This window comes from Octopus bimaculoides, chromosome 4 (assembly GCF_046866305.1).
Source record: "Octopus bimaculoides isolate indiv1 chromosome 4, ASM4686630v1, whole genome shotgun sequence".
Taxonomy (NCBI): Eukaryota; Metazoa; Mollusca; class Cephalopoda; order Octopoda; family Octopodidae; genus Octopus; species Octopus bimaculoides.
Window position 1 is genome coordinate 58765377 of NC_142931.1, and position 25026 is coordinate 58790402.

At 32.7% G+C, this 25026-nt stretch overlaps 1 protein-coding gene across 1 annotated transcript in view; it reads left to right on the forward strand.

Moving 5' to 3' along the window:
- LOC106877350 (nipped-B-like protein) overlaps window positions 1-25026 on the forward strand; it is a 195910-nt gene that overhangs the window by 166203 nt on the left and 4681 nt on the right. The window contains exons 30-47 of the mRNA XM_089350068.1: window positions 94-228; window positions 1093-1194; window positions 4143-4196; window positions 5443-5554; window positions 6055-6194; window positions 6692-6832; window positions 7962-8055; window positions 9887-10038; window positions 12127-12217; window positions 13786-13892; window positions 14324-14390; window positions 15277-15331; window positions 16174-16309; window positions 19548-19655; window positions 20195-20395; window positions 21978-22124; window positions 22635-22731; window positions 24086-24203. Of these exons, the coding sequence (XP_089206194.1) occupies window positions 94-228; window positions 1093-1194; window positions 4143-4196; window positions 5443-5554; window positions 6055-6194; window positions 6692-6832; window positions 7962-8055; window positions 9887-10038; window positions 12127-12217; window positions 13786-13892; window positions 14324-14390; window positions 15277-15331; window positions 16174-16309; window positions 19548-19655; window positions 20195-20395; window positions 21978-22124; window positions 22635-22731; window positions 24086-24203 (2057 nt within the window). The remainder of the gene's footprint in view (window positions 1-93; window positions 229-1092; window positions 1195-4142; window positions 4197-5442; window positions 5555-6054; window positions 6195-6691; window positions 6833-7961; window positions 8056-9886; window positions 10039-12126; window positions 12218-13785; window positions 13893-14323; window positions 14391-15276; window positions 15332-16173; window positions 16310-19547; window positions 19656-20194; window positions 20396-21977; window positions 22125-22634; window positions 22732-24085; window positions 24204-25026) is intronic.

Genomic DNA, 25026 nt, shown 5'->3' on the forward strand with positions numbered 1-25026 from the left:
TTTTCTGTAATATTAATTTATGATAGCAATACAAGAAAATGTGAAGTGTAATGGAATTAAAACTGTGACATATCCTTATTTATATTATTCCAGGATACTGGTATCAGTGTTCGCAAAAGGGTAATCAAAATTTTCAAAGATATATGCTTGGAACAACCAGATTTTAATAAAATACCTGAAATGTGTGTGAAGATGATACGTAGGGTAAATGATGAAGAAGGAATAAAGGTAATTTTTTTTCATAACTTTTTCTATTTTGTGGGAAAAGTTGGTGGGAAGTAACTCTTGTACACTTAGTTGATGTTTGTTGCTGAAAATAATTGTCATGATTCATTTTAAATTGGGTTCATAAATGAATAAAAATGAGCTAAAAACTGCCACACTAAAGGAATTAAAGTGTGTCATGTGCTGTGTACAATGAGATCTGAAATGATGATTTGCATATTTATTCTTAATATGTTCCAGCAGATTCAAACACAAATATGCTAGTTGCTGTTATGTGTGTCAGAGAAGAACAACTCATTTTTATGACAACAGTATGTTAATAACGTGCTTGGCTGATTTGCTCAAGGGATTCTGAGAGACCAGCATTTTGACATGTTTTGGCTTGTCAGTCAAAAGTACCTGGATCACTGAGCCTAAACAAGTCACTGGCTTTGTCTATAATTTCAGCAAGCAAAACTGGCACCACATAAAAAAGAACCCAGTGTATTCTGTAAAATGATTGACATAGGAAGGGCATCCAGCAATAGAAACCATGCAAAGCAGACAGTTAAGCTTGGCACAGTCCTCTGGCTTGCCAGCACCTGTCAAACCATCCAACCCATGCAAGCCTGGAAAACAAACATTAAACGATGACGATGAAAACTATTTATTGATCAATGTTTCGATCTGTCAACCAATAAAAAATCGCTATTTGCACTGTGTAAAACCATGTGAACATGTACCACATTTTGATTAAGACTAGATAAACATTTAGCAAACTTTGAGTTTTAGTAATTTATTTAGAAGAAATGTAAAATGTTTCTAAGTTTGAATATCATACACGCCTGATTATTAATAAAAAATTTTGAAATTCGTTTTTGTGAACAGAAGTTAGTCAGTGAAGTGTTCCAAACAATGTGGTTTACCCCCTGCAAAGAGAAAGAATCACATGAAAAACTTTTACGGCGAGTTGTGAATATTACTGAAGTGGTGAGTTTTTCTTGATATTTACTGAACTCGAAATTCCATATTTTTATTTATCCAAGCAGTCATTTACAATTTTCATTTTTCCAACATCATGGTTTTAAAAATATGTTATTTGAAAAATATGTTAATAAGAGAATTTCATCAAGTAATGTTCTTGATTAGAGGTATTCATTTTTGTTCTTTTCGTGTTAATTGATGAAAGCAAGGTTTGTGAGTTAATAGTTCCAGACAAAACAAAATTAGATCAAAAACAAATGCACGACAATTTGATTTAATATATTTTTATTTTTTCTCTTCATTCTTTTTTCTTTCACTGCTTTCATTTATTGGCCTGAATGCAATAATTTTTGTTTCTTCATTGAATTCTTTGTAAATCTTTTACATGTGGTATTTTTCTTGTTTTGCAAAGTTTTTTCAACATTTATGACATTATAAAGACAGTCAAATATTATTTACAGGATTAGACATAGGCATGACTGGTTAAGAAGTTCACTTCCTAACCACATGGTTTTGGGTTCAGTCCCACTGTATGGCTCCATGGGCAAGTGTCTACTATTATTGCACTGGGCCAATGAAAGCATTATGAGTGGATTTGGCAGGTAGAAACTAGAAGCCCATTGTGTACATGTGTCTTCTTTTCTTTACGTGACATGTAGTTGTGTGTGTCACTGTTCTACAGGTGGTGTCATTCATTTTCTGTCTTTATGAAGCCGTGTCCAGCCAAAGGGACATTACTTAACATAAAAACAGGTAAATGGCAACAAGAAGGGCATCCTGTGATAGAAAATATGCCCCATTGAATTCCATATGATCCATGCAAGCGTGGGAAAGTGAACATCAGGATAATAATGATGATGCTAGTCTATCAAATAATTTCAAGGTTGTAGCTGTTTTACCTTTTCCTTGAAGATAATGAAGGAGATCAGTCATTGATAGCTATCTTTGATTAGAAAATATCAACTATGTGTATGTGTCCCTTGTCTTAATATTGCATGGTAGTTGTAAATGAATGTCATTGTCATACAAGCTGTGTCATTCATTTCCAATATTCTGCAAGAACATACCTGGCTATGGTGAGGCTAGCTGTAGAAAATCTGCTTAATAAATTTTGACTCATGCAAGCGCAGAAAAGTGGACATTAAACTGGTGCTAATGATATCCACACACATGCACACATGCTCGTGCACACACACATTTAAAAAATAGTTTTAAAAATGATTCTTGGTATAGTTACGAGATTTGAAAAAAAAACTGAATGACAAATCTTTTGGAAAGATGCATTTGTGATGTGTAATTGCTTTCCCTGTTTACAGTATTTCAAACATTTTTTTTATGGGGTAATCTGTATAGAGGACGTTATTTTTAGTAGCAGCATTGCCTATTTCTGGTTTAGTTCCAGATTTAAAATTCTTAATAAGTTTTCTTCTTTTGTCTTTCATACTTGATCTTTTCCCCTCCTTTATTTTGAAAATGGGACTATTTTGAATTTTCTATTTGCATAAATGTATAGATGTTCATTTCTAAGAGATGAATCTCTGACTTGTTGCTTATGTATCCTAATCCGATGTATTAATTTTGATCCTGTTTAGTTGATATAATTCTCATTGCATTGTGGGCATGTGATGCAGTAAATGTGAATTTTTTGTCTTGCAATTCATATTTGTGTTAATCTTCATTCTTGAACCTTTTCATTTTGCCCTGTTCAGTTATTTCACACACTCTATGAGGATTTCTTCTGATGTGAATTTCACCTTTGTTAAAAGTTTTTTAAGATTTCTTGGTTGTCTTCAGCTGTTGATGATTTGTGATTCCTTAATTATTTGGCTGAGATTTGATGATTGATGTAGGAACGGAAGGTATTGCTTGACCAAATACAAGATGTTTTGCTGCCTAGGATCATGAGTGACTACAAATGAAATATTCTTTTTACTTTCGACTTTGCCCTCATTATTAGTGTTTCTTCATAAGACAGAGGCTGAGATCTTTTTTTTTTTTTTTTCTGCCTTGGTTAGTGCATGGGTTACTAAGTTTTTCAAGTATTTTTGTTTCAGAAGGAATATTTTTAGTTAAACCAGTTGTCTCTCTTCTATTTGTGTCCATGACTATTGAATGTAAACATGGTGCACAAGGGGCAAATCACTCAGTTTGGATAGTCTTTCCTATGAGCTTTGCAGTAATACTTGTGTATATGTGTTTGTCTTTTATGACATTTCCCTGACATTGATTCAGGAGCAGTGGCATTTAATTATATAGTATATCCTGCTACACAATGGATCAATGCGAAGACCAGTGGCATAAGTACCTTACTTGGAAACTTCCTCAAGAGTCTCATTAAAGGTGCAGGCATGGCTGTGTGGTAAGAAGCTTGCTTCACAACCACATAGTTCCAGGTTCAGTCCCACTGCATGACAACCTGGACAAGTATCTTCAGTTATATCCTTAGACCAATCAAAGTCATGTGAGTGGATTTGGTAGTCAGAAACTGAAAGAAATCCGTTGTGTGTATATATATATATATATATATATATATATATCATCATCATCATTATCATCACCATCATCATCATCATCATCATCATCATCATCATTGTCGTCATCTGTGTGTGTGTGTGTGTATCTTTGTGTCAGTGTTTGTCTCCTACCACCACTTGACAACCAGTGCTGGTGTGTTTACGTTCCTGTAACTTAGGTTTGGCTAAAGCAACCAATAAAATAAGTATTAGGCTTTAAAAAAACAAATAAGTTCTGGAGTTGCTTTGTTTGACCAAAACTCTTCAAGGTGATGTCCCAGCATGGCCGCAGTCAAATGACTGAAACACGTAAAAGATAAAAGATAAGCCCTGAAATCAGGTAAAAGCGGACACACATACACATAACCAGAATATAATAAATGGTGTTGACTATGATGGTATATTTATTATTACTTTATGAAATTTTCTTTTAATTTTTAGGTTGCAGCTTGCAAGGATTCTGGTATTGAATTCTTTGAACAAATGTTGGAAAATGTGAGTAGTCACTTGATGGTTTGTTGTTAATAAAAAATATTCATATATTTTATAAAATATAATTAAAATGTTATTTTTCTTCAATATTTTTTAAAATACCAGAACTCCATATATAAGTATATTGTTTTGATAATTTTGCCAACAGAAATGCATTTACCATTTTAGATAACTTAACGTGTTGTGATACTCTAAAAGTGTCTCACTTGAGATTTGCTGTCTGTCACAGATGATCAAAACTGAAGTCTTTTGTGGCTCCAAGGAAGAAGTCTAGTCTTCAGAATATAGCTTTGTTGATGTGTGTGCTCAGTCAGTAAGAAAGATATGATGATAGTAATGAAATTAAGATAATAAAAGGCAGAAAGGCAAGAATAGTTTTGTATTGCTGTCGCAACAATTGATTAGGTTGAACTGAAAGTTGTTTTCTTTGATGATTGGCACTACAACATATCATCAGTTGTTACAAAAGTATATCAAGTACACTATAAAGAGAAAAATAAAGAGTTTCAAGCTGCTAATATATCAGATTATGAATGTGCTAAAAAGACATGCAAACAGCTCAGAGTAGAGCTAAGTTGGCTACACTATAACAGCCTGATATAAATGTTTGTTTATCTTCAATCAGTGCTGATTGACCAGACCTATGATTAAAAGCATTCAAATTGTGCCTCTTCTTCATTTTAGATGTAGGTTTACATTATCCAATGTGTCATTTCCTTTCTCAAGTTGGTAATGTGTAAGTTGAAGAAGATTAGGCTGCTAGTTCTAGCAGATTGAGGGACCTTGTAGAGGCTCCTTTGTTCTTGCAGCCGTCACCATCGTCATTTAACATCCATTTACCATGCTGGCATGGGTTGGATAGCTTGACAAGAACTGGCAAAGGCCAGGCACTGCACTAGCTTCCATAGTCTGTTTTGGCTTGGTTTCTACAGCTGGATGCCCTTCCTAATGCCAACCACTTTACAATGTGTACTGAATGCTTTTTATGTGGCATCATCATCAGTGATTTTTAGTAGCAGTAGAAATAGATATTGAAATTTCAAGTAGAAATAGTTAAGTATTAAGCACGAGATATTCTATTGCATTCTAAAAGTTGCTTTTGATCTACGAGAAAAATTGAAACTCTGAGCAGCTTTAAACCAAAGCTATGTTATGCTTATAGTTTGTTTGTGGAACTGCATGAGATTTTTTATTTATGTGTGTTTGTTTAAATTATCCTTTTCTTTTGAATGTAAATATACATTTGCAGCTGTTAAAAGAAGATGAAAATGGGAAAGTCAACAAAAGTGCACTTCAAGCTTGTCGCCAAATTGTAAATTGCCTTGTCGGTAATGTTTTATCATTGGAAGAAAAATCTGTAGGTGAGCTTGATTTCACTTCTATTTTCCTGTTTGATACTTAATCAAACATAATTCTACTTAGATTATAAAATATTGTCCTTTCCTAATGCCTTTCATTTTATGTGAGGTTAGCATCTCAAGATCAGGTTTTACCACTTTGCCAAATTTATCCTGTGGCCTCTCAATTCTTGGTTTTGCTTCCATGTCTGAGATTTCTTCTCTAAGAAATTTATCATTTTGATATTATATTATTTAATTAGCTCTGGCTTATCATCATTACAATTTTTTAATATCTGTGAAAGATTACAACAATTTGACTTAAATAAAAAAGATTAGGAATCATTCATTTTGTCATTGATTCATTGAATGCATACAGATGCATTAGCTATATTTATACCAACTTTCTTTCCTTTCCTCCTAATTCCTCTATCTCTTTTTCCCCACTCTCCTTCCTAAAGAAGATGAATGATCATTCCTAAATATTTTAAGGGTTTACTTTATTATAATTAATTTCTTTCAAGAAACAGAGGATGGATCTGGAAATAATAGTGAACATTTAGTAGCTTGTCTGTCGACGTTATACATGTTCAGTAAGATAAGACCCGATTTAGCTGTGCATCATGGAACAACCTTGCAGCCTTACCTGGATATCAAGTGCAATGTTAGTAACATTTAAAATTATGCTTTATGATTTTGATCTCAATATCATTTTATGAATTTTGGTCACAGATTACTTTAGTGTGTCACTGTTTATGATTAAAACTTTGAAAAGATAGTTGAATTTATATGACATTCTTTATTGATATCTGTTGCTAATGAAATTTATGTAAATTTCTATAACCTAGCTCTGTAAGTCATCACCATCACAGTTATTATTTATCTTAATGCTGTTAATGTTCATCAAAGTAGCACAAATTTCGATTGTCCTAAAATGAATTTGAGATTATTGATTTTTTTCATTTAGATAACACTGATATGTTAATGAGTTCTTGTTTTTTTTTATTAATATTTTGAATAGAAATATCAAGCAAATGTTAATATTCTAAATTTTCTGCCTTGAATTTCTTTTAAATATCTTTCATTTGGCATTATAATGACTTCATAATATTTAAAAATTTTGTTAAATATTAACTAATTCTGTTCATATATTTTTCTTAGACCGTAGAAGACACAATGGTTCTTCATCATGTTGCCAGAATATTAGAATTAATTGTGCCTCTGATGGACCACCCAAGTGAATCATTCCTTGCACAGTTGGAAGAAGACATGATAAAATTAATTCTTAAGCATGGCATGATGGTAAATTGACAATTTTCATTTATTAGTAACAGTCATCTATGTTACTCGAGTGTGTGTGTGTGTGCGTGTGTGTGCTCGCACGCACAAAACTTAGCCATGCAGTAAAAAATATATTTTTCTGCAGAAAAGATAGGTATGTTATTGCATGCATTATGCTATATTTTGTCAAGATCACACCAGTGTATAACATTTAAATTTTGAATAGGGAAAGGTTTAATGTTTTGTTGAGGAGGGATGTAATCATTTACATTTGTGTAGCCTGTATTATTGGTACTTATTTGATTAGTCTTGGAGGACTGAAAATTGGTCATTAAGGGTGGCATTCAGACTCAAAACAGATGTACTAAATTAGTTTTATTAAGAGATGGTTGTAACTGTGCAAAACACTATATATAGTATGTTTTGTACAGTTACAACCATCCCTGCTCCTTTAGGATATAAATATATTCATTCAGTGAAAAAATAAAGTGATGTACATCACATTTTAAACATCAGTCTAGTTTTACTAGTAATAAATAAACTTTTATTCAAGTTTCTGTACTTATGTAAATTAGTTAATCTAGTATTAATACTGTGATGAATATAAATACATCACATTTTTTTACCTTTTTGAAGTATTTGTTTTATGTTTCTTATTTTTATACTGAACACTAACCAAATTGTGTTGTTAACCAGGGTACACAACTTACATTGCAATACATTGCTATATGTGAGAAAACTGATTTATTTTTATAATAAAATTTCCATTTGCTCTCTTTATCAATATGGCAGTATGCCTGTTCTAGTTTTTTTTTTATAATCAACTAATTAAGTGCAGCTTCTTACTTCATTGCTCAGTATTAGTTGAATATGCAAAGATTTTATTTTCTCTACTGATTGTCTAGTTTTACATTCTATAATTCGTCATCATTTAATGTCTGTCTTCCATGCTGGCATGGATTGGACAGTTTGTAAGGAGTTGGCAAGCCAGAGAGCTGCATCAGCTCTATTGTGTTGAGTGAATATTTTTTTGAGTTGTGAACATGACAAACATTTTGTATTTAATCTTTTAGGTTTCTTCTAAATCTAGACTTGATTTTTTTTTTCTGTGTGACTTGAAGTTAAAATACTTTATCTTTACAAACTTTAGGTTTTGCAGAGTTGTGTGAGTTGTTTAGGAGCTGTTGTGAACAATGTCAGTCATAATTACAGGCTGGTCAAAGACTGTTTTCAAAAATTCTTTGGTTAGTATATTAAGAAAATTAATATTTTTGTATATTTTGAATGCAATTTTCATTTGCTTTGTATTTTTATTCATTTACCTTTATCTATATCTATATAGCTGAGTTTGTGAGTGTGTGTGTGTGTGTGTATTGCATCTATAGAAATCCACACCTTACAAGATAGCAATCTGGGAGTTGCACCAATGGAGCCTTCATGGTCGAAAATGCCCGGAATTGGCCATTTGTTTTATTTTGGTTGCTTCCTAACATGTGAATTTTTGCATTAAAAATAATTTTAAACCATCAATTCTAACAATTTTCAAATCGCCATTATTTGCAACCATGAGTTCAGTCCCCTTCTACCTATGGTGTAAAAACAGATAGAGAGAGTGAGAGAGAAACATAACAGATTTTTTCAATATCGTATTTTTACTGGAGTATTTTGTAAACAATGTTACGAAACTTCATGTTTTCGAATTATATATATATATATATATATATATATATATATATATATATATATTATATGCTCCGTTATTAGACTATTTTCGTTACTCATTGCACGGTGAACGGTGTAACCTTTAAGCTTATATAAAAATACTATTATTATTATTTACAGCATTGTAAAATACTGCACCGTATAATAAAGCCATTCGCACCGAAAGCATATATATATATATATATATATATATATATATATATATATATATATATGCTTACTACAGCCTCACGCTGACCAAAATCTTGAGTGGATTTCTTACTTGGAAACTGAAGGAAGACTGTCGTATATATGTGTATATTTGTATATGTGTGTGCCTGTGTCTTGTGTTTGTACCCCCACCATTGCTTGACAACTGATGTTGCTGTGTTTACATTCCCGTAACTTAGCGGTTTGGTAAAAGACACTGACACAATGAGTACTATGCTTACAAAGAATAAATCCTGTGGTTGATTTCTTCGACCAACGGCGGTGCTCCACCATGGCCGCAGTCACATGACTGAAACAAGTAAAGCAATAAAAATCTATGCCATTTTAATCCTGAGCAAGGCCGGGTATCTCTGCTAGTCAATAATAAAACCAGTGCTTTCCTATTTAACCCTTTAGCATTTAAACCAGCCATATCCAGCTAAAATATTCTACGAGTTTTATGTTCAAACTGAACAGATCTGGGCTCTCACACTTACCCTACAATATTATTCCAAAAATAAATACATCATTGAAATTTCAAAGCTACAGGATAATGCATGACTAATCCAAATTGATGTGAATAAATAAGCATTATATTTGACAGAAATTTTAACAGATTCCTATTTGTTATAAAACTTAATGGATAGTTATGTGATGATTTTCATGGGTCACAGTACTCACTTTGTTAAAGTAATGATTTTCTGTTGTCAACAAAATTTGCCCAGGTTTTGGCTTAACATTTGTAGTTGTTATTCCCACAATGCATTACATACAGTTCAAACAATCCTCCCCCCATTTGCTGCAGCTTTAGAGATGTCTCTGTAAAAGTCTTTACCAATTTGAGATAGATTTTCACAAGTTTTTCTTCCAAATCCATTGTTTGACATACAACAAATCACCCAGTGTAGTAAACCTACATTAACTTTTGCACATATAGATGGATGATTGACTAACTGATATGACTATTATTATACTGATAATCAAGATCATCCATGTGCAGCACTGCAGTTACTACAAAGCTGCAGCAAATAGTTGGTGCATTGTTTCAAAAGTTCAGTTTCTCTTTTTGGACAGCTAGACTTTGTATGTAATTGTTTCTATGAATTTATCTAATACATGTGTGTGTATGTGTATATATTTATTTTTTGTATTAACATTCTTTAGGTGTCCTGTCTAAATTGATGGCTGATCATAAGAAAAATCCTGATAATCCAACTCTTGTGAGCAGAAGACCTACTTTATTACGGGCTTTATTCACAGTTGGTTTGTTGTGTAGGCACTTTGATTTTGATTCCAAAGATATGGGTGAAACAAAGGTAAGCTACTCTATTGTTTTGAACAACATTAATAAACAAAATCACATGAGTGACTTAGGTTATGTTTGAAATATAGAGAAAGGGTTAATATACAGTAACTTGAACTTGTTGATGATGGTAGGGAAATAGTCGTACTTAGTAGAAAGACATGTGTAATTTGTGTGAGTATAAAAAAATGGGAATTTCAAATGCATGAAATGAATTTGAGTGATTGGTTTTAGATTGGGGTAAGGTTGGCTATGTCATTAAGAAGTTTGCTTGGCAACCACATTGCTGTGGGTTTGTTTCCATTCTGCTGCACTTTGGGCAAGTGTTTTCTGCCATAACTTTCCCTCGTGGTACATACAGTACAACCACACAACTCATAGGTAGTTATAGTTATTATAGTAAAGCAATGTGCAGCAAGTATAATACCTAATTTTTGTTGTTCAAATTTTTTTTTTCTGTTTTTCTCATTAGCATAACTTGTAATTTCAGAATCCTGATACTTTCCCATAGGATAGTCCCATAATTTTACCAGTGGATTAGTGGACTAGTAGGATTCCTAGTTCCACAGAATGAAAAAGATTAAGAGGAGCAATTTAAGAAAGAAAGGATGATTTGCATTTTTATTGCATATAAATCTTATTGTTGCCTAAGCAATAAATGATACAAAAATATCCAATAACAATCGATACAATACTTAATGTACATATCATTCATTAGTATTTAATATGCAATTATATATATTGATCTTGCATTTTCAATAGAATTCTTCTGCTATTGCTCTGTCTTATATTCTCTCTCTTGTCCACCCCACCTTGAATAAACAGAGGCAATGTAGAGTAGATTGGACTTTCCTGACTTGTAGGATAGAAAGCAACTTTACTTGTGCTGGTGTCAAAATAAGACAAATCTGTTAATCTATTGTTGAGGTTGGTGAACAAATGGAAACAATGTTGGGTTGAGAACACCATATATGTCTTGCTGTGGACATGACAATATCTCTATTTCTGGTGCCACGATAAAATGCATTCAGTACACTCAGTAAAATAGTTGAGGTTAGGAAGGGCTTCCAGTCAAAAGAAATTCTGTCAAAAACGGAATGTATCAATGAAACTTGATCTCTAACCCATCTAGGAGAGTCTTATTGTTGAAGTGGCTGCTGAAACATTTCACCATACTAACTTGCCCCAGGGTTCCACAGTTTCATCTTGTACATAAATGTAACTGAGTGATCTTCATTCTCTATCAGGGAGCAGAAGTCTCCAAAATATTACATCTGATATGACCTGGTGCTTAGCACATTTGCAGTGGCCAGCAAAGCCTATTCTGTGTTGAGAAACAAGAGTAGGAATCTAGGTAGTTAATTACTTTGAATAATTGATTAGAATTGTGCCGATCTGTCCATCTCATGGTAGCATGGAAAAATGGAAAATGATGTTAATGATATATCATCAGCATCATTTTATATTCACTTTCCATACTGATATGGGTTAGATGGGTCATTACTGCTCTCCTAGATGAGTTGGAGGACCACGTCTCACTAAAAGTTTCACTTTGGATTTCTGTCTGTGGCTGGATCCCAACAACTTCACAGAAAGTACTGAATGCATTTCATTGTGGCACCAGCACTAGAGTGGGTGTCACATTTTTGACAAGACTATCAGGTCCTCTCAAACTTACATTTTACACTCGCATGCATACATGCGCATACACACTATATGCTTGTTTATGTTCATCAATATTAGTTATTTATAAGGTGGAAAACTGGCAGAATTATTAACATGCCAGGCAAAATGCTTAGTGGCATTTCGTTCATCTTCACATTCTGAGTTCAAATTTCACCAAGGTCAACTTTACCATCGTCTTTTCAGGGTTGATGAAATAAGTACCAGTTAAACACTGGGGTTGATATAATCAACTTGCCTCATCTCCCAAAACTGCTGGCCTTGTGCCAAAATTTGAAATCAATATTCATTGTTTATGACAAATATTGGTCCTTTATTTTAAGCAACAGAAATTAGGAGTAAAGTAGTTACCTATGTTCTACAATAATTTTCAATTTATAGACAAAAATTAATAAGGATTGTATTCTGTTGATCACAGGTTTCCATTAAGGATCGGGTTTTTGATGTTCTTTCATATTTTATTGCCCACGAAGATGAAGATGTGCGCATAAAAGCTCTCACAGGTTTAGGTAAGTGAAATTTTCTTATTGGTTTTTAAAATAATATCCTTATTATAAAACTAAAATTTATGGATTTTGGATTGCTTTTTATTCATTACTTTTTAACACAAATTAATTATCTAATTTTATAAGTTTATTCATGGTATTGAATTTTCCTTTTTTTTTGTTTCTTGGATATCAATTATGACACCATTGTACTTCAGTTATTAATTTAGCTAATTGACATTGTTAGTCTTGTTCTTGTCTAAAAGGAGACTGTTTGAATATGAGTTTTTCTTAGTTTTTTAGTTGTTAAAAAAAGAAAATACTTAGATAGTTTGTAGGGTTATTCCTGATACAGAATAATGGAAGAGGAAATTGAAATCAGTTTCTTATTAAATGTAGTGTATCTGCAATAAGTTTTCCATATAGGCTTACCTACAGTTTAATAAGGTAGTTTAGAGAAGAACTACTGCATATGATTTGTCAACTAAAAAGAGAAAACAGTATAGATATGTTGTGATAGGATAAGATCAAATATGTGTTATATTCACTTGTTTTATATATGGGGCATATATCAGCATAGAATTTGCAGCAAGATATTGTTGGTTAATTTAAATAGGGTCAACTTATCCATCATTGTGTTGAACAATATTCTTTGGTTCCCTATCAATTTGCCATGTTTCTTTGTCTCCTATTAAATGACTCAGTTTCTCTTTTAATTGAATATTCTATTGTACTTGGGATATGACTAAAGTATAAATTTAAATATAAAAGAAGTAAATTTAAGAAAAGGAAAAATATTGTCTTATTTATCAAATTTTACTCTGTTGTCACATTTTTAAACAAGTTCTTGTAGAAAATTAATAAAAGTTTAATTTCACTAATAAATGAATCCATTTGTGGTTTATAACTTTTAACTCAGTTTCTAACCCATAACAAAACAAGTGTCAGCTTATTATGTATCTTCTACATTTGCTGTAAATTTAAAATTAAATGTTCGTTAGACTTCTTGGTTTTCACTGAAAGTGACAATTGACATTTGTCTATTAAGTTGTAATTCTTAGATGTTATTCATTTAGTTGAATTGTTAATGCATTTGAAAAAAATGCTTTGTGGTATTCATTGCAGTTCATACTGAGTTAAAATTTTGACAAGTGCAACTTAGTTTTTTATCCTTTCAGAGCTGATAAAATAGTCAATCAAGTACTGGGATTGATAGCATTGAAACTTTTGGCCTTGAGCCTAAATTACAAACAAATATGTATAACAAAACGTCACCTTTGTTTAAAATGAAACTTTACTGTTATAAAGCAATCTAGGTTCGAGTATTCTATTAATTATATTGGAAAGAATATAAGCATATAGATATTTCAAAATGGAGCTACTACTACCTTTTTACTTCTACTGATTTGCCAATCAAGAAGTTTTTAAACAATTAATGCTTTAAGAATTCCTAGAATATTAAAAAAAACACAAAAAAGCATTTCATGACTTATTTGCCTTGATTACATGGGAATATGACAGATAATTCAGATAATAAAGTATAGTTTCAGTATAACTGTTTGAGCTCATCTTGAAATTGTATTTTGTTTTAGGTTTCATGTGTATCCGTCATTATGAGTACATGCTTGGGAGGACCCTTAAGGAGCTTTATTATTATCTTCTGACTGACTATAATGCATCAATGAAACTAAAAATTCAAGTATGTTTTTCTTTGTTCTTTAAGTATATTTTACCAATTAAAATATTACTTACAGTTGATACATGAAATAGTTAATTAATACATTCATCTAAGGAAATGTGTGCATTAGTCACACATTCTCATACACAAAACATCACTCCATCTTGTGTGATTTGTTTATGTCAAAGGTAAAGATTTATTAGGTTCATTGCAACATAAGAAACATGAAGTTTTAAGAATGTTTATGGTACTTGTATCTGCTAATTTAAAATTTTCTAAAGAATTTAAATATCATAGATAAAAACTTCTTTAGATGAAACTATATTGGAATGAGATTAAAATTCTTGACAATGATTTAAAAAATTTTTTATGTATATGTTTGTGCTAAATTATATTGTTTCCTATGTCTTTGTAGACATATTGTAGCAATTATTATTCTTTTTTTAATGTAGGCTTTGAAAAACCTTCATGGTTATTTAGTTGAAGAAGAAGTCAAGATGATTCAAGCTGATGCAGAATGTAAGTTTCCTGAGTTTGACTATTTTACAATCTTTTATTCTTAATTTGTAATATAGGTTTGTAATTTAATTCATTTGATCTTTAAGATTTAAAATTAATTGATGTGAAAATGTCAAATAAATACCAAATATTGATATGAGAGTGGGGTTATTTTCTTCATTAAAAATATCTGATTAGCTTTATTCTTTCCTTGATTAACTATTAATAGATTATTTTATAATATTTATTTTCATTAATCAGTAAAATTTGCTATTCATACTTTGTTAAAAGAAAGTTTTGTTGCTTTTTGTTTAAGATAAATAAAAAGATATTCTTGATTATTCATCCATAATTCTTCTGTAGAAAGTGTATGATATCTGCAAATATACAGTAGATAAACAAGATAAAGAATAGTAGTTCAATTCTAAAGATTTTGGGAAGTATACAGTTATGTAGACTCAGTTGTTTTAATCTCAAGCATTTCTTTGGCATTGTTAGTAACATCTATTCATTTTGTGCCATTTAGTGTGGAGTTTAAACTGCTTTTGCATTCATAAAAGGATTTATCCTTAATACTGAATCAGGAAGCTGCCAAGCAGTATGTCACTTATATAATCTAGATAGTTAATTGTCATTGAAATGTTGTGGCTATCTTTAAAGTCTGAAATGTTGAGTTTAGTAGAATTTTAGCATTTTGGTTCTGATAACCCTGAACATAATGTTCTTGGGGATGAGTTACATAGTTTCAGCATCCAGTGATCCACTGTAGTTGGAGGGAAGAAATTATCTGTTGGAAGATATTTGAAGTAATTGTGATTTGTGTTTTTGAAATGTTAAATAGCTGCTCTTGCAAGTGGCAGTTAGTTTTCAATGTTGTGATTTACAATTAATATTATTTTTCTCTCAGGGAGAAAACAGTGTAAAGCTGAAGATCTAAGAGACATGGGTGACGTACAGTCTGGGTATGTTGATATTTTCTCAATTTCTAATATTTGTTGATTTTTGAATTCACTCTGATGGTGGGTGGCTGTGATGACAGAAATAAAAGTAGAACTAAACTTTTAGTGTTTTTATTGTGGCTGTAGGCACAAGAAAACTACAATTCAACATAATGAGCCAACAAGAAGCAAACTTTACAATACTGCCATTTTTGCAGAAGCAAAGTATTCCACTGTGTTATAACCATTATATCTTAACAGGTTGAGCATTTGAAAGTTAAGTGTCCTGATCATAGATACTGCACAAAGCAGGCAATAAAATGCTGACACTCAGCCCCTAATAATTTAGTAAAGATTCAGTAAGCATATTGCCACGTGTGTGTGTATTTACACCCAAGCATCCATTATACATGGATGGTGTTTTTGAATGTATATGAAAAGATGAGATAATATATATGTTACACAATCTTTCTGCTAATATATATAAAACACTTTGTTTCATTTGTCTAGCTTGCATGTGGTAGTGAGAGCTGCTCTGTTTCCATTGATGTTTAAAGTAATTTTTTTTCAGTTTTAATCACTCTTTCACAACTGCTGCCAAAAGTACACAAAACAGAGACTTCATGAAATGGAAGCCATATGTGTGTGCATAATTTTTATCATCCAGATATTTGATTTGTTGCAGGCTACATTGGGTTACAAACTATCAATTGTATAATTTAGTTTACTGCATCAACATCCAAAACCCGATAAATTTGGTTGCTGAATTTTCTTTGATCACAATGAAACTTATGTTAAATGTTTTTAATGAAATTACATAGCATATGATGTAATTTTTATTTCATTCCTGTTCTGTTTTATTTCAGAATGGCTAGTACAATAATACAAGTTTATCTCAAACAGATTCTTGAATCTTTTATTTGTGCCAATTCTCAAGTACGTGGAGCTGCATTGGATGTTATACATCTTGTTCTACGACAAGGCCTAATTCATCCTGTACAAGTAGGTGTCATTGCACTTTTTTCATTGAAAACAGTAGCGTTTATTTTTGAAATAAAGAAGTTCATAATTTTTGAACAAAGATCATAAATGTTAGGTAATGACTGAAAGAGTATAATTGCAAACACAAGCAGTTGAAATAGGGTTCTTCCAAACGAGCTCTGGAGTAATGTTACTTAACAGGGTGGGTGGCTTGGAGATCAGGGAGTCTCTCTAGATTGAGCTGCTACTTTTCTGCATTGAGAGGTCACAGCTCTGGTACTATGGGCATGTGATTAGAATGTTGCAGGAAAGAATTGCAAGATGGATTCTTCCGGCTGAGCCAACCAGCAGGAGACCAAGAACAAGATGAATAATACCCAAAATCTCAGTTGGTCACACACATGGGAATTCAGTTGGGAATTGTAATGACAGTTGGTTCTGATTGGACCCTATGTAGGAGGTGCCTGAAGACTCTAACCCCATCATCTCCACATGACCTTCTCAGGAATAGTGGGTGAAGAAAATGACTGGAAGCAAATAATGTAATGTTTGTTGCACCACCAAAAACACTGTTGGGTTTCTCCTATATTAGATTCTATATTCAGCATTTTCTATAACTGCTTAGCTTGTATTCAGTTAAATCTGCAACAGACATGTATATTGTATCAGTTGATGGTTGCAACTTTTCTCCGTTTTTAATCTTCTATATATTACTTTGCACAAATGTTTCATTGCTGACATGGAGGGGATGGCTATTGGAAATTTGTGTGTCTGTATATTATTGGAGCTGTTGAATTTACATTTAGCTGTTCTTCATAAGCATTCAGTTGTAAAGTAGAATTGGGACATTATTGTCAGCCATGAAATCTAAGGCTTCCAGGATTAGGTGTATAATCTGAAGAGCATAACATAATAAATAAGGCATGAGTCAACATTATCAGCACAATAACTCTGTGCTTAACCTAACAGCTATTGTCACAACAAATAAGTTAAAAAGTAAACTTGATTAGTTATATTTTGTGGAGCTGCAGCATAGAATAAATTCTTTTAGGTCAGGGAATGACAATGAATTTGCAATTATAGACACACTCATAAATGAATAATAACTAATTACAATACTCTAGATATGTGATAAGCATGAACAATGTTACATGCTATGGTTGAAGTATTATAAGCCAGATTTAAGTTATTTTTTACTCTCTGGATGATTCAGGCCTGGCTGTATTTAACAAAAGAATACATGATACAGAAAAAGTGAAGTTAAAAATTGTTGTAAAATTGGGTCTAAGATGATGATCATTTCCAAATAATATTGTTGATATATATTAAATTCAATCCATTTTTAGTTACTAACTCAATCAGTAGCATTGTTTTCATCAATATCTTCATCATCATCATCATCGTTTAACGTCCACTTTCCATGCTAGCATTGGTTGGATGATTTGACTGAGGACTGGTGAACCAGATGGCTACACCAGGCTCCAATCTGATTTGGCAGAGTTTCTACAGCTGGATACCTTTCCTAACACCAACCACTCCAAGAGTGTAGTGGGTGCTTTTACGTGCCACCAGCACGAAGGCCAGTCAGGTGGTACACTGTGTTCCACCCACTTGTAACAAGAAAATTCTTTACACATCCTACCCCAACAAACCAAACTACATCTCTACTCTTACTCACATGCCCTCTTTCATGCACTATGCTTATCTCTCACTCCCCAACCCTGTTCACCTTATCATTACTATCCAGTCACCCCCTCCTCCTCCACATACCCAGGTTTTCACCACTTGTTACATTCCCCTCCCCCACTCTCTACTCATGGTTCTTTAGCAATGCCCTGCCACTTATATTATGACCTCCATATCTTAAGGGTATGCCCTGATATTTGCAATTGTCTCCCCCCCCCTCTTTTTTTTTTTTTTTTTACTTGACCAGTCCATTTATATTCTGATTACTTGACCATCCCTGTCTCTTGTGAGTATACCTGGTATTTTGCCACCATCTCTCTTCTGCTCTCTCTTGCACTCCTGCTGTCTCCTTTTCCTGCTCTTCCCTCAGGTTGGGTAACCATGTATCTCCTTTACAGCAGTACACCTATTTCTGTCCTCATTTTTTCTCTCCCCCCCCCCCTCTCTGGCTGAGTAACTATGTATCTTCCCTACAGCAAGATGCTTGTTTCTATCTTTCTGTCTCACTATAACCTTTCATCATCTGATACAAGATCCTCTCCTCCAATGCCCCTTCGTCTCTCAAAAGATCCTTGTCTTGCAAGTTACTTGATGACCCTGCCAGTGCTGGTGCCACTTTAAAAGCATCCAGTCCACACTGTAAAGTAGTTGGTGTTTGGAAGGGCATCCAGCTGTAAAAATTATGCCAAGCTGATCTCACCTCTGCTTGTGCCACGTAAAAAGCACTCAGTCTACTCTGCGGAGTGATTGGTGTTAGGAAGGGCATCCAGCTATAAAATCCCTGCCAAAACAGACACAGAAGTCTGGTGCAGGCTCCTGCTTGGTCAGCTCCGCCCTGGCCGGCTCCTGTCAGACTGTCCAACCCATGCTAGCATGGAAGGAGGACTTTAAATGACGATGATGATGTCTGTATAACAATTTACCTTAGAGGAATTCATATGAGTTAGCTGCGTGAAATTTGTCATTTATTGTCCTAGACATATAAATTATGTCTGTTAGAATCTTAGAAATTGTATTCATGTGTGTATGGGAGGGCTACAGGCTGATGAGAATAATAACTGCTTTGAACAATAACAGATATCAGCTAACAACAACTGGTGAGTGTGTTTATAGGTTTTGTTGGTTATGATTTTTCTGAAATATAACAGTATTAGTTTCAGGACACAAATTCAGATTAAAATATAATATCTTGGGTTCCCGTCTTACATTCAGACTTTCCACTGTGAAATACCTGCTTCAGTAGCTTATCTGGATTTACATAATTTTCATTAATAGATACTGGTATGGCTATGTAGTTAGGAAGTTTAATTCAGAATTATGTGGTTTTGGATTATTCATTTGTTTACTAGGAAATAAGTAAAGTTTTGGTGAAAAGAAGAGCATTTAGCCATAGAGAAATCTGCCTCAAGAAACTTTTGTCTTGTGCAAGCATGGAAAATTGATGTTAAAAATGGTTGTGTTGATTATGATTCAAATGGGATTTTTTGGTTTAGAGCATGTATGATATAGAGAAAGGGAGAAGGAGCAGAAGTAACTACTGTAAAATTAATACCATAAAACCTTGATTTTTCAGTGTGTACCTTACCTTATAACTATGGGAACAGAAAGTGATGCTGCTGTCAGGATTAAAGCTGATCAACAGCTACAAGAGATAGATAAGAAATATCCTGGTTTCATTCATGTAAGCTTATTTATGTGTAGCAAACCTTTAGATGACTTTATAAAACTAATAGTGTATGTTATTAATAAAAACTAGAATTGTCACTAAGTTCTCAGTTATATATACTTTAATGTCATGATATCTGATTCCAAGCTAAAATACCAATTAAAATGTATAGATAAAAAATAAAAGAATTTTGTCAATTGCATTTTTAAAATCAACATTATTTTGTCATTGAAATTCTTATTTTAAATTAAAATTTTTCAGAAATATGAGATAAATAATTTTGTAAAATCTAATTTTTATGAAATAGAAATACATTTTCCTGATTATAATAATGGAATCAAATGAATTGAAAGTTCTATAAACTTCAAAATTAATTTTTCTTTTGTTTTTAGATTGTAGATAAATTAAAAATTATTTTCTGGAGGTAAAATCAGTATGATGTATTTGCATATTATTTTCATAATTTTTTTTTTTTTAGTATAGTTGTTGATCATAAAATATCTGTACACTTATTTTCATGTATTCAATTTGGGATTATTTTTGCTTTTCATTAGATGAAGGCTCTTCAAGGAATTAAGATGTCCTACAAAATACAAAGTATCATTCAAGACCCCTCAGAGCCGGTCCGTGGCCTTAGAAACATGGATAATTCCTATCAAAGTCTAAATGCATTCCTTTACACTGTCCTTAGAGGAAACAGACAACACAGGCGAGGGCTTCTCACTTCAGTGTTAAATTTATTTGATGATTCTGCTGTAAGTCACTAATATTTCATTCGGTTATTTTCTTTGAGCAATGTCTCAAAAAGATCTAAAAAATAAAAAAAAAAAATGTTAATCTTTTTAGTTACTAAAAATATGTTTTCTAGCATTTAATCCTTAGTTTGTTTTAATATGTTATGCAAATTTGTACATATCTTATTGCTTTACTTTGCATAAATGTTAGAACAAGTTGTTTATGGATGTGTAATTCTTAATTATGATTTCATTTGACATGGTAAATATAGTCCCTGTGACATTTGGAAATGAATCTGAGAAAAAAATAATTAAAGAGTCCATTATATATATATTTTTTTTTGACTGTTGTTAGCAATATTGATATCTTTACCACTGAGTAACACTGGTACTTCTATTTTTAGCTAGGTTTAGTTTTAGTCCAATAAACAGATATTTTAGTGTTAGATATTCTTTATAACAAAGAAAAAAATTGAATCAAGTCATCGTCATCATTGTTGTTGTTGCTGCCATTGCTATCTCTTTTATTTTCTATGCTGGTATTGGTTGGGTATTGGGTATGTTTACCATACACTACCAGTTGCGATCCTTTATTATTTTATCTGTGAGAGGCAGCATCCTGAGGTTTTGTATCTTTTGTGTATCTTTTTGCTTGCACTGACTACGGCATAGTATTAAGTTTCTACCAACTGTCATCCTTACATCAAGCAAAGCCACTTCACAAATGGTATTGATATTTTGTGCTTTGTGTCTCTAATTAGAACTTTTGGTATTTGCCATGTTGCCTTTCAAACTTTGGACTCTGAAACATTCATCATCATCATCATCATCATCGTTTAACGTCCGCTTTCCATGCTAGCATGGGTTGGACGATTTGACTGAGGACTGGTGAAACCGGATGGCAACACCAGGCTCCAGTCTGATTTGGCAGAGTTTCTACAGCTGGATGCCCTTCCTAACGCCAACCACTCAGAGAGTGTAGTGGGTGCTTTTACGTGTCACCCGCACGAAAACGGCCACGCTCGAAATGGTGTCTTTTATGTGCCACCCGCACAAGCCAGTCCAGGGGCACTGGCAACGATCTCGCTCGAAAATCCTACGGGAGCCAGTCAGGCGGTGCTGGCAACGGCCACGCTCAAAATGGTGCATCTCATGTGCCACCCGCACAAGAACCAGTCCAGGGGCACTGGCAACGATCTTACTTGGCTTGCCGGGTCTTCTCACGCACAGCACATTTCCAAAGGTCTCGGTCCGTAGTCATCGCCTCGGTGAGGCCCAATTCTTCTAGGATTTTTTTTTTTTTTTTTTTTTGTAGTTCCCCAGGTTATAAAATTTCAAACCTCTCTTATGAAAAAAGTAGATACAAACATAGTGAAGAGGATGGTGTCAGTTTATATTGGTGATGATTGAGGGTGGTGATGTTTAGTTCATAAATAAGATATTTGTTATGATATTGAGATTTCACTGATTCTTAAAGAAAGGAAAACAAAACAACTGAATGCAAAATGAAGGTTTCTGATGTTGAATTTGTCAAATAAACGTTTTCATTTGTCTTATTTAATTGCACTCTATATTATCATTTGATGATATTTTATTATTTCAGAGAGTATCATTAGAAGAGTTGTTATATGTTGCTGACAATTTGGCGTTCTTTCCTTACCAAACACAAGATGAACCTTTATTTATCATTCACCAAATAGACATCATTGTATCAGTCTCAGGATCAAATTTGTTACAGTCTTTCAAAGAAGTAAGTATTTTTCTTTCTTTGTTCAGAATTTTTTTTATAATACTTGATTGTTATTGTTTCCAGTACATTAAGAAAATTGATAGAAATTTCTTGTAAAACATGAACCCTTTAGCATTCTCACATTGTTTTAATTAATCACGCATTATCTTGCAGTTTCAATATTTCGATGAAGTGATTGTTTATTTTCAAAATAACATTGTAGAATAGGTATGAGAGGTCAGATCTAGCCAGTTTGAAGACAAACCATATGGAATATTTGGGCCAGATTTAGCTGGTCAAAATGCTAAAGGGTTAAAGTAATTTGCACTGAAAATTGATGAGTATTTCTTTTGTCTGTTTTTATTAATTTAAACTTTAACTTTACTTATTAACTTCATGATATGAAATGCTTCTTTTTTTTTGCGTTGTTTCTTAACATACTTGATGGTTTCTTCTCTATTACTTGCAAATGTATTTTGAAAACCAGGGAAAAAATTTATATAATATTGCTTTTTTTTTTGTTTGTTTCAGGGAATATTTATGAAAAATAACTCAAATCAAAATAGTGATAAAAAGAAAAAAGATTTTTATGATGATGAAGAGGAAGAAGATATAGAAACTTTAATGGGTAATGCCATTACATTTGTATGTTCAGTTATCTTTGGCTGTAATTGTGAAATAAATATAAAGAGTAATAAAGTCTTTTAGTATTACATTAATTTAACAAATGGGGTGCAATGTGTTAAACAATAGAAAATGATTAAAGTAGTTTTGCATTAAATGACATAACCGAATGTAAAGTGGAACAGTTAAGATGTTCACTTGACAGTTATGTAGTTTCTAATGTGTGGCGCTTTTGGGTAGGTCTATGTTTCCACTACCTCTGGTAACCTGAGCCATGTAAGTGAAATTGGGTCGGCAGAAACTTTGCAGAATCTCTCAAGATTCTGCTTATTCTGTCATATTGTCTAATCCTTTTGATACCAACCTGTCCAAGATTGCATCAGGTTCTATGACACAAACTTCATGTTTAAAGTGATCTAAATCAAACCCTTCTTTCAAAATTTCATGTTAATTTATGTTTCAAACACCAGGTTAATTATGACAAAGTTCCTTTACTAAATTCTTCAGTATTTTCAAAATTAATTGAAACAAATGTAGTGTATTTCAAAAGAAATATGGTAACAAAAGGGTTAATACAGTTCTATATTTAAGAGATGAGGAATTCTGTACATTATTTACATTTACATTTGATGGATAGTTGTCCTCCTCTTGTTTGTTGTTAACACAACGTTTCAGCTAATATACCCTCCAGACTTCTACTAGTGTCTTGAAACTTCGGACCTAGGTTCTCATTCCTAAGGTATTTTTCGATGTTACTATTATTATTCAGGTCACTGCCTGGAATTGAACTCGGAATCTTGAGTTTGATTCCAGACAGTGACCTGAATAATAATAATAATAATATCAAAAAATACCGTAGGAATGAGAACCCAGGTTTGAAATTTCCTCAAGACACCTGATGAAAGCTGGGGGGGGGGGTATATCAGCTGAAATGTTGGGTTAACAACAAACAAGATGAGGACAAATATCCGTCAAATGGGATTGATGTAATCAATTAACTCCCTCCACCAAAATTTCAGGCTGTGTGTGTATAATGGAAAGGACTATCAATTTTCAGTTTACTAACCCTTTTGATACCAACCCACCTAAGACCACCTTGGTTCTATATGATATAAACTTCTTGTCTTACAGTGATCTAAATTAAAACTTTCCCTCAAAATTTCATGCTAAGATGTTCTAAGCATCAACTTAATAACAAGAAAATGATTTTACTAAATTCTTCATTATTTTCAAAATTAATTGAAGCAAAAGCACTGTATGTCAACAGAAATATGGTAATAAAGGGGTTAAGATGTCTGAAATAGTAATTGTTAGTTTTGTTGCCTTATTAAATATTCATGTTTCATTTTACATTTCAGAAAAACTGCAAAGTTGCAACATTCAACCTTTGCAAGAAATTTGCAGAATTTCCCAGGGCTGTATTCTTTTATTGGTATTAAAACAGCATTTAAAAGATTTATATGGCTTCACTGACAGGTAAGGTTCAGTTTAATTCAAGACATTTCAACAAACTCTGTAAGGTAGTACTCCAGCGTGACCACAGTCTAATGACTGAAACAAGTAAAATATGTAATTATTTATGATGTCTTTTGGTTTCATAATGATTTTACTGTAGTTTTTATGGCCTGAACAGAGAGTGATAACGTTGATGTGGTTGTTGTTTAGCTTAAACTTCTCCAGAGAAAACTTGGCCTGAGTGGAAACTTCAGAACACTACAGTACTAAACAGAAAATGTTTGATATAAGCTTTGGAGGAGTGAGAAGCTGTTGGGATTATGAGAAAAAAGGCAATTGCTGTTGTTTTGATGGCACATATCTTGGTAAAGATTTAGGAACCACTGCAGTAATGATAGAAAAGACAGAAAATGTGTCTAGCACATTGGTAACATTTTGATAATTGAAAGGTTTGCCAATCAGTTGGATATTTTCATTGCAATCTTGAATGTTTGTGTATATTGCAACATCATTGTTCCTGATATATTGAACGGTACTTTAATTTGAGATACACTTAAGTCTTGTAGAGAATCAATAGTTGATCAGAATTGGAGTAGTGTATGAACCTGAAGAGATAGTTTCTCCTTTGAGATATAATTTAGCTATGTTATAGCTATATAGTTCACATGCAAGATCATCAAAAAATATATTGCCATTCAATGAGACCAGGTTGTTGTCTCTGTAAAAGGATATTTTCATATCTTTGTTTGTGGAAGTAATTTATATGTGTGTGTGTGTGTGTGTGTGTGTGTGTGTGTATGTATGTATATATATAGGGAGAATTCACAAAAGCAACAGACGAAGA